The sequence below is a fragment of the Hordeum vulgare genome, chromosome 7H (genome assembly GCF_904849725.1).
Source record: "Hordeum vulgare subsp. vulgare chromosome 7H, MorexV3_pseudomolecules_assembly, whole genome shotgun sequence".
NCBI classification, from domain to species: Eukaryota; Viridiplantae; Streptophyta; class Magnoliopsida; order Poales; family Poaceae; genus Hordeum; species Hordeum vulgare.
Window position 1 is genome coordinate 502,367,700 of NC_058524.1, and position 16,791 is coordinate 502,384,490.

At 43.6% G+C, this 16,791-nt stretch overlaps 1 protein-coding gene and 1 long non-coding RNA gene across 4 annotated transcripts; one reads left to right on the forward strand and one right to left on the reverse strand.

Annotated features, from left to right (window-relative positions):
* Positions 1 to 1,921: 1,921 nt before the first annotated feature.
* On the reverse strand, positions 1,922 to 6,694 carry LOC123412670. 2 transcript variants are annotated; one of them, XR_006613569.1, is made up of 4 exons: positions 6,611 to 6,694; positions 4,545 to 4,626; positions 3,081 to 3,199; positions 1,922 to 3,009 (listed from the first exon to the last, which is right to left on the reverse strand). It is a non-coding gene; the product is annotated as an uncharacterized LOC123412670 (long non-coding RNA). The 2 variants fall into 2 exon arrangements; XR_006613568.1 differs by having other exon boundaries at positions 4,545 to 6,683.
* Positions 6,695 to 7,713: 1,019 nt separating this feature from the next.
* Positions 7,714 to 16,419, forward strand: LOC123413414 (transcriptional elongation regulator MINIYO). 2 transcript variants are annotated; one of them, XM_045106345.1, is made up of 10 exons: positions 7,714 to 8,083; positions 8,206 to 9,028; positions 9,104 to 9,216; positions 9,999 to 10,186; positions 11,050 to 11,155; positions 11,226 to 11,486; positions 12,152 to 12,340; positions 13,084 to 15,351; positions 15,592 to 15,795; positions 15,913 to 16,419. In XM_045106345.1, the coding sequence occupies exons 1-10, from the start codon at positions 7,832 to 7,834 to the stop codon at positions 16,066 to 16,068; spliced, it is 4,560 nt and encodes a 1,519-aa protein (XP_044962280.1). In that variant the 5' UTR covers positions 7,714 to 7,831; the 3' UTR covers positions 16,069 to 16,419. The 2 variants fall into 2 exon arrangements, with proteins under 2 accessions (XP_044962280.1, XP_044962281.1); XM_045106346.1 differs by having other exon boundaries at positions 11,241 to 11,486.
* Positions 16,420 to 16,791: the final 372 nt, after the last annotated feature.

The following is a 16,791-nucleotide window of genomic DNA, read 5'->3' on the forward strand; positions in this document are numbered from 1 at the left end:
GCTTGCGTGTTACGGTGTCGGTGATGTTTTCTCACCAGGAATTGGAACCAATGTCACCGATGATTTCGGTGTCGGAGTTGGGACAAGTGCCCACGATGGATTCGGGGGTGGTGATGACCTCGATGATGCAGAGTGAAGAGCGACCAAGATGATGACGGACATGATCGTCGATTTTGCACGAAGTCCTTTTGCGTTTGTCTTACAAAACTATGCTTTTACTTACGCGTGAACTATCTTTTATCGTTTGAATTTGAACTCATTTGTCGGTATCGCCGTTGAATTCGCTTATTGGGGGTTTTCGGTTCGTGGGTCGACGCGGCGGCGCCCGAGTAAACCGGTCGTCCGTCGTGGCAGTTTTGCAAAAACGCCCCCCTGCTTTTTCGTAATCAATCCGCGGTCCTTCATTAAGTGGAAAAAACGTTTCATTTTTTCAAAAAAGCCCATGCATCTGTAAAATTTTCAGTCACGGGGCGGGCCAAGGCAGCAGGCAGCCATCGACTCCTCTCGAGCCCCTGATCTGCTCACCGCGCCGCCGCCCTGCTCCTCCGCCGGTCGCCGGCCCTGATCCACGCCGGATCCCGCCGGCGGCGAGCTGCCGAAGCCGTCGCCCCCAGCCCTGCCTCCTCCGGAGCTCCGCCCAGATCCGGAGCGCCGCCCCCCGCGAGCAGCCACGCCGCCGTGCCTCCTGCGCCTCCCCGCGCTTCCTGCCTCTCCTTGCACCGCTGCCTCGCGCCGCCGCAGCTCGTGCCGGCAGCCACCCCTGCCGCGCGCCTCGCCTGCCAGTCCCTTCGGACGCCGCAACCGCGTCTCGCCGAGCGCCTCCGCCCCGTCGCGCCCTGGATCGAATCCAGATCGACCCGTCGCCGCCCTGGCGTTGACCGCGCCGCCTTGGGCCGCCACCTCCCACGTGGGCCATGCCAACAATTTTTTCATACATACAATTATCATTTATGTCCTTATTTTTTAAAGCAAGGCATATATTAGCTAATAAATTAACCACATATAATCAAGTTTACCTTTTGTGTTGCACAAGCATGGGCATATATAAAATTCATTATTTAGGTTTTGAACAGTAATATAGAAGGTCATGTAGCATACTTTTTGTAATTATTCAAATGACTGATACGAGGTTTAGCAAGAATATTTATGATGGCCTAGATGTGCACCTTTCTATAATGGTTGTCGTGGTTTTCTGGTTAGAGGCATGTGGTATACTAGGAAAAGGATCCGTGCGTTGCAACGGGAGAAAACAATAATGGACTTGTAAAATGATACCGAGTTTAAGTAGGACCTGAGTTGAAATAGCGTCCACCTTCAATTCCTGCATCATGGGTTTGGTGGTAGACCTTTGCACTATTTCGGCTCCACCTAGCATCACCTTGCCCTTTTGTGTCGAGACGCGCCTCACTCACGACTATCTCACCCGAGCTCTTCTGCTGCCTTTCCCGGGCCCTCCATTGTGCATCCTTAACACCTTTCATCTTCAACCACGTTTCTGTGTGAACACATGTAGACATTTTATAATATAAGGTGCATCAGTTTCATTCAAGTCAAACAAATTTCCGCATTTATAGAATTTTCTTACAGTATTTTTGCCTCTTCAATTTAACTCGGTGTGATCCAATCCAGACCTTCATACAGTAGTATTGTCTATGTATGGTCTTCTTACATGACTATGCATTCCCGCATTTGTTTTCTTTCCCGCATATTTGGATTAACCTTCATGCTTGGTTCTGAACCTAAATGGCCAATGTTGGCGCTGATAACAATCATATCTTCATATTCCTGACTATCTCATATCTATCAACCTTCATGATTTTGATGACCTGTGAAGCGGTTGGTGCGGTGGATGTATCAGCTTAGATTGACCTTTAAAAAATATATTCTTTTTTTCTTGACAGTTAAGCAGAACACAACCGAGTAGAAAGATGCATGTGGTAGAGTACTGTAGCAAAATTGGCAAAGCAGACAACAAGACAGAAGGGGGGGGGGGGGGGGGTCATAGGACATCCATGCATGTTACAACACTTTCCACGCCAAAGAAAATAAGAATTTTCTACACACAATTAACATACATGGCATTATTTTAAGGTGGTCATCGACACAATATGGTCGTCGTTGTTGATTGTCTTCGCTTCTACCTCTGGCATTTTCACTCGCCCAACAACAGACCCGCAACAAAGAAACTTGTTATAATCACTTGCCCTGCGCATACAAAAAGCAGAGACACTTTGTGCAAGTTTTATTAGATAACTTTGTGCGGTTAAATTTGTCAAACATGAATGCTTGTTCCATTTTAGACAAAAAAGATATATTTTTTGGAACTCACACGGAGCAAGGTGAGGGATAGAACAGTGGGACTATTTACCAAATTGTCACCCCGTAAGATTTACATAGTAGCATGCCAGTACAAATCATGTCGTATGTGCATATTCAAAGAGCTAAATAATGAAAGTACATCCACTCTAAGTTTCACATATATTAACATTCCAGCGGGAGTCCAAACGCAAACTAAGTACTTCCATTTTTGTAGTTCAGTATCAAGAACCAGAACCAAAAACTAAAAGGAATGAACTCACAAATTCAACTGTTTTCTGTACAAGAACAACTCATATTCATCCCGTCTCTAAAAGTACTGTAGCATGTCAAGAAAATTAAAGCATGTCTTGTTGCATGTTTTGTCTTGAATAAAGGGGTAAATACCCACTCACGTGATTCTACTTTGTAGTTGCATTATATATAGAAAGTGATGACGATCTTAACAATGAAAAGGGAGAGCTCCTGAATTAAGTACAAGATTGATTCACAAAACAAAATTAGAAGATTGCATCCTCCCTTTTTGAAAGTTTTTTAACTGAGCCTGACAACATAAATGACAAATCTCAAGAGTTAATTGGTCGGCTTTCCTGTTGGAGCTGCAGATAAGAATCAGCAAACTCTCTTCTCCCTTGCTTGCACGTACTAAAGCACAACCGGTCCGACAGAGTTGAGCGCGCGCACTCTCACACCCTATGGGTAGTAGTTCAGCGTCATGGTGCAAGATGGGAGCTATTCTACAAAATCAGGTAGTGGATACTGACCTTAGGCTGGTGGTAAAGATCGCATCACCTCCGATAGCTCAGATCAAAAAAAGGCATATCAAAATCAAAAATCATGCATATATCACCATGAGCACCCATATTTTCTTGGAGTGTTGTGTCTAGCAAAAAAAGGGCAACACCCAACTGTAACTTCTTTATATATGATTAAAGAAAATTTATAGATACACATTTGTCAAACAATAGGAGCCAGCATACCCATGTGTCTTGAGACTCCACATGATGTGAACTAATTGGCAAACCATTATATTCTAGTAAACCAGTTAACTCCCATCATCATAGCATTCTTTGAATCATAGCAAAGGAGATTTAGTCTTATGATGTTCATGTGGGAGTTTACCTCAAAGACCTGGGGCTGAAACTGGTTCAGACAAACACACAAACACCTTGTGTGCAAATATATCTCAGAACATCCACAATCACACGGGCGTCGGAAGTTGAGGTGGAGGGAGGTGCACAGGGGATGGCGAGGTCGCCGGCAAGTGCGACGACGACCGACTGGCGGTGGATCTGGTCTAGCAACGAACGCGAGCACTCTCGGGCGGCGCACAACGAGGAGCTCGGGTGCGTGTGGGAGAGGAGGATATGAGGCGGGGAACGGTGGTGCAGGGTGCTGCGACCACCGGCGTCTGCCGACGGCCGGCGCCGCACCGGATCAAGCCGCGCACGCACCGCGGGCTCCTGGCGGCTGGCCAGGGAGACACCGTCGGCCTAGATCGGGAGGCGAGGGAAAGAGGAGAGCCTGTGTATCTGAAGGACCGCGGGTTGAACATTGAAAATAACAACGGCTTTTTTATAAAAATGCCTCGACGGGTTTTCCGACAGAAACGGTAACCTCTTTATTATTAGGTAAAGATTTTTCTTCTCGGGTTGCAAAGCACGGTCAATTTTCGTAACTAGCACAAATGCCCATGCGTTGCAACGGAGGTAAAATTACCTCACCAACCTGTTTTACTCACTGAAAATTGGATGATTATGTTAATTGTGTTTAGACTCATCTACATCAACATGTTGTAGTCCAGTTTAGTTCAAATTATTAAATCTGACATTGCTTTGAAATAATCAAAAGTATTGTTAGCTTTCCATCACCTATAAATAAAAAGCTTCGACCACAGATAATTACAACAAAAATAGCAATTTATATCCATTTCTGAGTTTTAGAGATAGAGGGTGGAATAATTAGAAAGTCAAGAAAGGGCTAGATGAATCTGATTGAATAACTAAAAACAACAAAATATCTTGTTGTCCATAAATCATCAATTATATGTCCAATTAGTACTGTCGAGTTAAAAGTCGATGCTAGAATCATAGATCTTACAACTGTACTTACAAAAAGAACCATTCAATATCAGAATTTTATCATTGCTATATGTTGGGATTTCATATCATAGAGTGATAATTCTCCTACATTAAGATTATACCAAATTAATGAACGAATAATGGTACCTGAAGAATCGTCCTCCCCTGCTGTTAGTTCAGTACCCTGGTGCCTCATTCTTTGCACAACATCTGATCCCAAATCTTCAACCTAGTTGCCAATTGTGGTCAACAAATAGTAGCAGGGAATAATTCTATAACTAACTTAGAATTGGTATCCCAATCAACTCATTTTGCATCCAACTTTTATGTTTCATGCCATCATTTGAAATATTGTTTTCATTCTACCGGTAAAATGGACGGGCGCGGCAACGCGCGCCATCAATGATCTAGTTTGTATGATAACTGACGGCATACATTGCACTGGCTGTGAGGGGATACAAATAAAGTGCTCCAAAATGGCAGATCCTAAGTGATTCAAGGCAGCTGCGTCCGAAATCACATGAGCTAGTCCCAGCGCATTCCAAAGGGCAGTGGCTCGGCTGCAGGTAAACAGGAGATACTTGACATCTTCAACACCCTGATTGCATATAGGACAATGACCCAGCCAACCTACTTGACGGTTAGTAAGAATTGATTTCTCCAGCAGAAGATCTGAACTTTGAGAGGTATGGATAGTTTCCAAAGACAATGCCAAACTGGGTTAGTAGCTGATGGACCTGAAGCCGAAACATTGAAATCCCGCCTATATTGACGAGTCCATTCAACATGGTAAGCAGTGCGAACGAAGAAAATACCAGTCTCTGTGAAGTGCCAGGAGATAAAATCCTAAAACGCCATGTAACTAAGGGGAATGTGAATGTTCTTCCCACAACGACGGTACAAAAAATGGAGGAGATTAATGGTTCATCCCATTGATGACCTAATCTCCGGTGAACACACTGCTACATCCACAACAGGGCCATCAGACTCTCGCAGACTTCTATTCAATGTTGTTCCCTAAATCATGGCACACCACGTGTCGGGGACTTACACCATGACGACATGTTGGTAATGGATAATCATTACGATTCAAAATAGAACATAAACATTCAAATATGGAGCATCAAAACAATCAAAGAAAATAAAAGCATTAGAGGCAGAATTATTTTCTCATTGGTTCAGTTGGAATGATTTCATCGTAGAAATGCTAATTGAAGTAAAAAAAAGTACACATAAAAACATAAGCATTGTCTTCATTTGTCACCACATAACATGATGAATGATCCTTGCCACAAATCCATCTCGGTATTTGGCATCTAATCTTGACATATTATTGTCTGTAAGGCTGAAACACAAAATTCATGCAATAATATTCAGGACATAGTATCCCAAATGATTGATGCCCCTTTTTTAATCAATTAGGGCATCACTCGATATCCCGTCAGGACCATAGATTTTTAGCATCAAGAGGCTGCACCGCTACCTTAACCTAGTACAAGTTGTTTTAAGCCTTCATGTTTATCATTTCTCTAGCCAGTTGAACTATGAAGCACAACAACTCTTTGAAAGAAGTTAAGAGGATGCACTTCCTGCTACCAGGCGCCAAAATACAGCAGCAGTCGGCACCTCAGCTGGGGAGCCAGATCCAGTAGCAGCCCCAACATCAATGAAGAATTCGTAGAGTGATCAGAACATGCCACGCGACGTAGCAAATAGGGGAACCAATATGCATCTAAATAGTCTCACGTATTCAAATTATTTTCCCTTTCTACAGAAACTCACTTTGTATTTATATCATAATAAAAGCAAACAGATAAACATGCTACTTAAATGATTCAGAGTTATATAAATAAACTCATATATAGAATGATATGAAGTTGAAGTATCTTTGTCTCTCTAGGAATTAATAGAAACAAATATAATGCCAAAATAACTCATTGCTTCCTTAAATGATATCTCAAGCATAACCTTCAGGAGGATTATACCAGTCGAAGAAAATAAATGTAGAAATAATCTTAAATGCCAGATTCTCTATCTCTTAAGACATTCTGAAAGAACTCCACAACAAACAAATATATCATAAAGGTTAGTGTTTGTGAGCATCTTCCAGCAACATACAAGCCATGGGAGTGTAATTTGGATATCTCAAGTGTCAAATCTAGAGCTGAGAATAGCATCTCTACATGGACTAATAAAAAAAAAAATCAACATACCTCCTACTACACTGGCTGATAGTGAATTTGGTAGATGCCCACAAATGACAGTTTAGCAGTGTCTCCGAGTCTCTATACATCTGGAGTCCCATGTTTCTCCTCGGATACAATGAAATTGTATGCTTCACAGGAGGATCTGCACAAAATAAATGAAGAACACTTAAGTTTCTTATCCTTGTAAGAAGAGGTAATTCTAACGAGAACTTGCCAAGGGCACCCAATCAATTCAGTTCATGAAAACTTGTGTCCATCGGAGCTTCTTATGCCAACTGAACCATGTTGACCTTCCCTAATCAGCATACGCGTTCTCTACTCGCATAGATATGTTTGATTCTCCTGTTTGTTGTATTTCTTTATCCCCGTTAAAAATTAATGCCAGGGATGGAATGAGAAATGAGTAGAACCTTGAAGAACAACATCAAATATACCTTCTTCATTCTCAGGTAATTAAAACCAAGGGAGACAAGGAGACACGGATGGTTGCTGGAGGATAACTATAGACGGACGCGTCGGGCGCGGTTTCAGGCGAACGGACGCGTCGGGCACGGCTCAGGCGGACGTTGCCACGGGAGGGACGGGCGTGGTTTTGGCGGACCTCGCCACGACAGGGACGGGCGTGGTTTTGGCGGACCTCGCCACGACAGGGACGGGCGTCTCGGGCGCGATTTTAGGTGGACCTCCGCCGCCGCACTTCGCCGCCCCACGCGCCGCCGCCTCCAGCCTCGCCACCCCACCACATGGTGTGTTGCGCCCGCCGCCAGATCCGGCCCGACTCGTCATGGATCCGGCCGCCCCACGAGCCCCTCGGCCTCGCCTCCACCTCTGTCCACCGCCGCGACGCTCGCCGGCGCCGGAGCCGCCGTAGATGGACCGGCCTCCTCCTCAGCCAAATCGGGACCGGACCATCCCGATCCACCCCATCCCTGGACCGGTGAAGAACAGAGGCTTTTATGAAAAAACGAAACGTTTTTTTCACTTAATGAAGGACCGCGGGTTGATTTTGAAACAACAGGGGGACGTTTTTGCAAAACTGCCACCACGGACGACAGAAACAATATTTGCTTTATTATTAGGGAGAGAAAAGCTAATCGGGCGATCGAGTTGCAAACACAAGAAAGAAAGAAGCCCACCACAGCGAATTCCCTCGTTCCCTCCTCGCCTCCTTCCCTAAACCCTCCCTTGCCGGCTACCAAGGCAGCGGCTCTGTACACCAGGCCGCCAATGGAAGACGCAACGAAGCGGAGGCACCAGCCGGGCGCTCTCCCGGCGCGCCGCAAGGTCGTGGAGGAGCCCTTCGACCCGGCGCCACCTCCCCCCGCTGCCGCAGCCGCCCCAGCGGCAGCGACGGTGGCCTCACCGGCCCACCTCGTCGGCGCCATCGTCGAGAAGGGCTTCTCCGCCGCCGCGCCCTCCTCCGCCCCGCGCCCCACCGTCCTCCCCTTCCCCGTCGCCCGCCACCGCTCCCACGGCCCCGTAAGCCGCCGCCGCCGCCCCTCCCTGAAACCCTAGCCTAGCCTTGAACCCGCCAACCTGCTCCTCTCCTCTCCAGTTAGTGCTTGCTTGTGCTTTACGACTGATTAACTGCTCTTTTGCAGCACTGGAAACCGGTGGCGAAGGGTGCCGACAAGAAGAAAGGGGAAGGGGAGGAGGAGGACTACGGGATGGATGTGGACGACATGGACTACCAGCCCGCAGCCGCGGTGGCCGGGCCTGTGAGGAGGAAAGAGAAGAAGGGCATGGATTTCAGCAGGTGGCGAGAGTTTGTCGCTGACGATGTGCCCCCCAAGCGGAGGCAGGCGAAGAAAGACAACACAAAGAAAATTGATCATGTGGCTGAGGTTAAAAATGCAGTTGGCCAGGTGGGCGAGAGGGGATTGGGGGGAGATGGCATGGAGCTGGACAGTGGAAATGGTAGGGAGGCGTTGGGCCCAATGGGTTTGGTTTCTGATGTGTTGTCAAAGAAGCTGATTAATGCAGGGGATGCATCGATGACAGAAGGTGGGGCTGGGGTTGCAGAATTGCAAGGAGTGAGTATGCAGCTTGATGATGGGGAGCCATCGATCGCAGCAGAGATTAACGCAGAGAACACAGCAAGGCTGGCTGGGATGTCGGCGGAGGAGATAGCGGAGGCACAGGCAGATATTTTGAATAGGATGGATCCAGCTCTGGTGGAGGTATTGAGGCGTCGGGGGAGGGACAAGTCTGGTGGCAAGAAAGATAAGGGTAAGGATAAGAGTAGGCAAACTTCAGGGCCAGGGAAGACTGCAAAGGCTGTTCCAGGCGAGCATTTGACTGCTAGTGAGCAGAGTGCACACTCTTGGAAGGCATGGAGTGAGAGAGTGGAGCGGATCAGGTTGTGTAGATTTGGATTGGATGGAGATATTACGGGATTTCAATCTTCCCAGGAGCAACAAGATGGTAAATTATTTCTTCTTTGCCCTCTTGAGTTTAGCTTCTTGTGGTGGCATCAAAGTCTGCCTTTTCTGCTTGTAGGCAACAAGACTCATGGAGAAAACGTAGCTGAGCGTGACTTCCTACGGACAGAGGGAGATCCTGCAGCTGTTGGTTACACAATCAATGAGGCGTTGGCACTTACAAGGAGCATGGTTTGTTTTATAAACTTTACCAGATGGTGGATGGGCAAAATATACTTAGCGTTTGGCTGTATTCAGTGTCAAATTCGAGCAACATGAACATTGGAACATATATAGATTTCTTCTTGAATTTTGCAGCGTTCATGTTATGCACAATTGATTACGTGGTACATATTTTAATAATTTTTTGTCAAGCTTGGTAGTTCTTGCTAAATTTACAAATGCAAGATCTGCATGCAATCCACATCCAACTAGATAGGTTGTTAAACTTCAACTTCTACTACTTAGGTTGCATGCATTTATCATGAAATGGCATACTGGCTATTATTCTAGATAGACTGATCGGTGGGGCTATCCATTAATTTGTTTCTCAAGAATCACTTGTAGTAAATTGGTAGGTTGTTAAACTTCAACTTTTACTACTTAGGTTGCATGCATTTGTCATGAAATGGCATACCGGCTGTTATGCTAGACTGATTGGTGAGGCTATTCCATTGATTTGTTTCTCCATTAATCAACTTTTACTACGGGACAGAGGGAGTAATTTTTAATCATCGGTGTATAAAACAAACCAAGTAAAAGATAGGGGTTGTCACATAACTCATAGTCAGATTACTTGAGGCCACCTGCGAGTGGTGGGCGTGTAGGGATGGTATTTAGTGTTCCCTGCTTCATTGAATTCACAGATTTCAGTTTATGAAGAAGTGCTTCATAGCTCTTGGCTCAATTTCTTGAAATGTGACCCAAAAATATGTAGAAACACAATGTAATTCAGCTTACTGTTCAAACTATAGGTTCCTGGGCAGCGGGTACTAGCACTGCAGCTTCTTGCTTCTGTTCTGAATAGGGCATTGCACAACCTGCATAAGATGGATCTAGCTGATAATGTGGAAGGAGCTAATTATGCTGAGAAAGCTTATGATTGGCAAGCAGTTTGGGCCTATGCCCTTGGCCCCGAACCAGAGTTGGTTCTTTCTCTAAGGTACTTATTTCTGAGCTGGTAACTTCATTTTAGATTTGCTTATGGTTGCCATACAATGTTTTTTTTAGCTCATGATAGTGTGGAGAGCCACTGAACATACATGTACTGCACGATCCTATCAAGTATAGTCAAGCAAACATAACATGAACCACAGAGATATGCTTAGTTTCCTTCAAGATACTTTAAATAGCTGCATCTATGCCTGAAAATGCATGCTTCAAACAATCATATTTTTAGTTACCATATTAGAGAGTAGTAAGTGTTAGTAATAGTTTAAAGTGATCTCATCCATAAACTATCAGTGATTTAGAAGATGATATTAATGTATTTATCCCCTAAGCTTATTAGAGTATCCACATCCCTAGATGCTAATAGTAGATGTGAGGGTAGGTGCTAAGGTTAAAAAGCTTAGCAATAGCACCCAATGTTAAGCAAAACACATTTATATTTGAATATGTATTGGACTCCTTAGCACCTATAGTTGGCGTACTAAGGGATGTGGCTAAAGAGCTAAGAAAGGTGAATGGAAAGAGAAGACAGAAATGTCCACTGTAGCGTGTCTAATTTATAGACGCTGGGGTGTGGATGCTCTTATACTCTTCCCTTCCCCTTAATATTTTCTGTTTGCACTTAGGCGTTTTATTGGTATATTATTTTTATGAGGTTGTTAACTACTGCAGTTATAGTAAGTCTCATAACCAAATCCTGGAAATCATAGAAGAACCTAACACAACCAGCAGTTAGCAAATGTACACCTAGATGTTTTGCATGGTATTTCTGTAAGTCAAAAGGCATCAATATGAGACCTTGCCATGCCATATATCTTTTTTTTACCACCTTGTTGCTAACTGACACATTTGCAGGATGTCATTGGATGATAACCATGAGTCTGTAGTTTTGGCTTGCGCTAAAGTTATTAATGTTATGTTGAGCTATGACATGAATGAGTCATATTTTGATTTTTCAGAGGTAACTCCCTTAACTGTCTATTTTTAATTACAAATTTGAGTCTTCTATGGTTGATCTCCCGCACATGCAGAAATTGATAAATCAGACGGAAGATATCTGCACAGCTCCTGTTTTTCGTAGCAAACCTGATGTGGATGGAGGTTTTCTTGAAGGGGGTTTTTGGAAATACAACACAAAACCATCCAATATACTTCCACACTATGGTGAAGATGATGAAGAAGAAAGTGACGAGAAACACACCATTCAAGATGATGTTATTGTGTCTGGACAGGATGTTGCTGCTGGTCTTATTAGAATGGGAATTCTACCACGTATCTGCTCCCTTTTGGAGGTCAATCTTTACCTTTTGAGTTTTTCTCTTGTCCAGTGTGTTTCTTTCACAACCATACAGACTTTTGGCCAGGCATAGAGCTTTGTGCCTTCTTTTATTTCACCAGAATAACAAAACCGCTGGCTCCAAATTATTTGCACGGAACTGTGTTGTCTATTAGTCACAGGCCTGCTTTTGGATTATTTTAATGTACTCCCCCCTTCTCCAAAGTGTGTTTAGTCTTGTATAATAGTACTTGTTATCTATATTCTATTAAAATATCAATTATATGCCTCCAGCGCAGCACCTCCTGTTCCACTAGTATGAACTTGTTTACCCTTTGAATAATATAAACATCCTTCGTTTTTCTGAGCACTGTATGCCACATGGCAGTTGTAGGTGTGCGATAGTACTAACTTAATCATCTGAACATTATTGTTTCCTGCCATCCAATAGCATTTATTACCTTTTGGAACAAATTTTGAAGCATACATGTGCTGCCTGGATTGTTTCTTTCATATAGATAACTTTGTATTGCACTTCTATTACTAAGCTACAAAGCTCTGTTTTTCAGATAATTGAACACATTATTTGATTTGATTTTGTCAATCTTTTAGTTTTATTGTGGAAACCGGTGGGCATGATTAAGGATCTTAAATTCAGGCTGTACCTCTTTGTTGGTTCAGATGGACCCGCCTCAAATCCAAAAAGATTATCTCGTTTCAATTCTTGTGGCATTAGCCAGACACTCTCCGCAATCTGCTGATGCCATCTTGAATTGTACAAAGCTTGTTCAATGTGTTGTTAAGCTGTTGTACAGGCAAGGATCAATGGAAATTCACTCGTCAATGATCAGAGGGGTTACTTTGTTGAAGGTATCTTTGCTGCTAAGGCAATCTCATATTATAGGGTAACATGATAGATATTTGTCATCATACATTGACATATCGTGTTTTTGTGTTGATATTGGTTAGCACCTGAAACTGCATCTTGTTGGTAGTGTTAGTGTTTCATTATTGATCATCCTTGCTTACCATTGATCTATAACTAGATCTAATTATTTTTCTCCCAGTAATCTATTCTGAATTTGTTGCTTAATTGTCTATTGTTAGTTGAACTCAGACATGGTGTCCTGTTGGATGTAAGTATTTTAACACCTTGTATCAGTGATGTCAAAACTCAAGTAAAGGCTTGTTTGTCATTTGTCATAACTGATTCTTGAATGAGTTGATACTTTTAGTGTCAACTAACAACCAACAATCTCATCTCGAGGTCTCCTGTTTGTTTGCAGCTTCTGAGATCTGACTACATAGGAATTGTATTGTGTTATTATTTCCCTTGCAAGTTATGTCAATCAGTCAATCAAACCCCCTTCCTCAATGCATGAACTGACGCAGAAACTATTTGGTGGATTTTAATCTTTCTTTGAGTTGCTTATTTATATGGATGTCCCGTTGTTAAGATTAGGTGGTAAACACTATGAGCATATTAAAAGCTATTCTTAGTTGAGACTGCTCAGACTAAAAGGCGACAATCACTTCTTTAACTATAGCTTCTATATTTGTCAAGCAGAAGGTCTCTTTTGTTATCATCTAAAGTCATTTGTCCCTTTTGCTAGGTTTTGTCCAAATACAACAGACAAACATGCTTGAATTTTATCAACAATGGAGTTTTTCAGCAGGCAATGTGGCGCTGGTTCTTACCATCTTATACCCTTAAGGATTGGATAAAACCCGGAAAGGAACAATGCAAGCTGATTTCAGCAATGATGGTCGAGCAGCTGCGGTTTTGGAGAACCTGTATTTCTTATGGATTTTGCGTATCACACTTCACAAATTTCTTTCCTGTTCTATGCTTGTGGCTCAGCCCTCCAGTGTTTCAGAATCTAAGTGAACACAATGTTATTTCTGAGTTTAGTTCGATTGCAAGAGAGTCGTTTCTTGTATTAGGAGCTCTGGCACAAAGGCTGCCACTTCTTCATTCAGTAGAGCAGTTTGGCAAGCAAGATGTGGGAGTTCCTGGCATTTATGGTGAGATATGGTCTTGGAGTCATGTAGTTCCAATGGTAGATTTGGCGCTGTCTTGGTTACATCTAAATGATATTCCCTACCTGTGTTCACTGATCAATGTGCAGAGTGAAAATACAACACATATACCGGAGCAAAGCTGCTTGGTTTTGTTGATTTCTTCTGTACTAGGCATGCTTAATTCGACATTGGAAAGAATATCACCAGAGGGCACTCCTGATAGTGCAAGTTACTGCTTGCCTTGGATACCAGACTTTGTCCCCAAAATTGGCCTGGGGATAATCACTAATGGTTTTTTTAGTTTCTCGTGCACTGAAGTTGGTAGGCATGATGAGCAGCTGCCGTCCTGTGGTGTATCGTTGGTGCACGGGCTTTGTCATATGAGATGCTGGGGTAATGTGGATGCATCACTATCTTCCATAAGTTGCCTTCAAAGATTAGTGCAGCTATCCTGTTCTGTTGACAGAGTGATCAAGAGAGCGACAACAAATAGTTCTGAGCATCTCAAAGAATCTAAAGCAGGGCTAGCTGGCAAGATATTACAAGAAGGCATTTCCAGTTTATGGCATAATGACTTGTTGAACTTTCTAACTTCGCTGTTGCCAATGATTTCCTCACAGTGGCCTGTATTAAAGAACATAGGGATGTTTGGTAGAGGAGGACTAGCTCCTGGTGTTGGGTTCGGCTGGGGGACGTGCGGGGGTGGGTTTTGGTCTCTGAAATGCCTACTTGCACAACTGGATTCACAGTTGGTCCTAGAGTTGATAAAAATCGTCTCTGCTGCGCCAGAAGGCCTTGTTACTCTCAGTAAAGGTGCAAACTCGGATAATGTGAGTAATCCATTCACCAATGCTTCAGAGAGAATCAGTCCTGTCCTTGGTGTATCTTTGATTGCAGGACCTGGCCAGATCTCTACGTTGGAGAGAGCCTTTGATATCCTCTTCCAACCTTCAGTTCTGAAATGTCTCAAATCTTCCATACATTGTCTGACTTCTCAAATGAATTTACCAAAAACTCTTGAGTGGGACATAACTGAGGATGAGTATCAACATTTTAGCAGTGTGCTAAATTCACATTTCAGATCCAGATGGTTGGCCATCAAGAAGAAGAATCCGGACAAACATGCAAGAAATAACAGTGCCATAAATAAGCCAAAAGTACCAGAAATGTTGGAGACGATTCAAGAGGAAATGGAGTTAACAGAAGTTGTAAATCCACCTTGCAGCACGTTAGTTCTAGAGTGGGCACACCAGAGACTGCCTCTTCCTGTGCATTGGATTCTAAGTTCAATCTGCTGCACTGATGATGCTGACGTTTCAAGAGCTGGTCTTATCTTTTTATTGGGTCTGGAAGCTGTTTCAGCTGCTCCATCTCTTGATGTTCCTTTGGTTTGGAAAATGCATGCACTTTCTGCCTCTGTCCGCACTAGTATGGACTTGCTTCAAGAAGATAGAAGCAAGGATGTTTTTGAGGCTTTGCAAGAATTGTATGGCCAGCATCTGGACATGTTATGCCAGAAATATTATAGATCTCACTCTGCTAATAATGATGAGGTTTTAGGATCTATGGCCACTGTTGAAGAAGTAAAAGTAATTAGCACTCACGAAATTCTAAGATTCAAGGAGAAAATTCATGAGAGCTACACTACTTTTGTCGAGAGTGTTGTAGATCAATTCGCAGCTGTCTCATATGGAGATGTTATTTTTGGTCGGCAAGTGGCCATTTATTTGCATAGAAGTGTTGAGACTACGGTTCGGCTGGCAGCCTGGAATGCATTATCTACTGCTTATGTGCTTGAACTGTTGCCTCCCCTAAACAAATGCATTGGTGACGTTAAAGGATACTTGGAGCCTCTTGAGGTATTGTTTCATTGGTTCCTTTTATGATTCTCTTCCCGATAGCATCTTTGGTAGTGACAGGGTGGACTATGAATTCGTTTTCATCACTTACTTTTAACTCGTCTAGTGCTTGGTGCTTGCACATTGCACAACACAGACTATGCAAAGAGCACATGATTCATTGCTGTTTTGGTGCTAATTATTAGATGTCTGATAAAAAGTGATGGCTTCACCTTTCATATTTATGAATTTCATCTGTAGGACGACGAAAGAATCTTGGAGGCTTATGCCAAATCATGGACATCTGGTATCCTGGACAAGGCTGCTCGGAGGGATTCCATGTCGTTCACACTAGCGAAGCATCACCTGTCCGGTTTCGTTTTCCGGTGCAGTGCTTCCGTCAAAGTGCGCAACAAGATGGTCAAGTCGCTCATCCGGTGCTACTCCCAGAAGCAGCACCACGAGGTAACTTTTCTCCTTGAGTTTTCGACAATGTTGAACTCCTTATGCTGCTGCGACACATAGAATTATCTAATCATTCCTTGCCCTTTGATGTTTTGGAATTTTTTTTCCGTCTGACAGACTATGCTCCAGAGTCTCGTCCTGCAAGGCGTACCACGGGATTCGCAGTACGGTGGTGAAGTTGGCCGGAGAATTGAAATCTTGAAGGATGCATGTGAGATGAACTCTTCCCTCTTAGCCGAGGTTGAAAGGCTGAAGACATCAATAGATGTATAACTATCTGCCAGGGCATAGTTGTAGGAACGTTGGAGTTGAGCACGAGAAGAAGACAGCAGTCCGTTCAGTTTCTTTCACCTCATTTTTGCCGAGCTCATCAGGGCATTGTACATTTCTACTCGCTGTCTTAAAAATAGCTCCAAGAATGTTTTACTGGGCATTAACTGCAGTTGTGACTATTGTAAAGATAGCCGAGTTCGGATTACAAGTGATTATAAAATCGCTGTGAAGTGTGAACAACGGCTGATGATGAACGCTTTGTAAACAATCTGGACCAAAAATATTAACCGGCTATTAACAACAAAGCGGAGTAGTTACGAGTTTTGCATTTAATAAATGGGTGTTGCTTGATCCGGTTTCGTTATCGCGGCTGAACCTGTCTGTCACTTGTTTTCTGCATAAAAATGTTGTCGGTGAGAGTTGGAGCAAGTTGTGGTGTTGTGTCACATGGCAGCAGTGTTTCCGTGATGTAAATATCAATATAATAAAGGCAGCCCCGCCATGATTTGTTTGGTAAGCTCTTGATATCCCAGCGTGGACGAGGCGTTGACTGTGGACATAGGCCTCGGCTGACCTGTCAAGACTGGAGAGCGTCTTCTCTTGGAGTTCTGGTTTGACTGCTGTCCAGTGTTCCGTGTGGGCGCGGCGTGTGAACACTGGAGACTTTGAGAGCATGTGCAGATCCGCTCCATTTGCTTCTATCCGGAAGATCTGGAAGACATG

What these genes read in the sequence shown, in the direction of transcription:
- LOC123413414 (XM_045106345.1), top strand. Translation starts at nt 7,832, where the DNA reads ATGGAAGACGCAACGAAGCGGAGGCACCAGCCGGGCGCTCTCCCGGCG. An exon ending in GAGGGGTTACTTTGTTGAAG is followed by an intron (nt 12,341 to 13,083) that starts GTATCTTTGCTG and finishes CCCTTTTGCTAG; the next exon opens with GTTTTGTCCAAATACAACAG. An exon ending in GATACTTGGAGCCTCTTGAG is followed by an intron (nt 15,352 to 15,591) that starts GTATTGTTTCAT and finishes TTTCATCTGTAG; the next exon opens with GACGACGAAAGAATCTTGGA.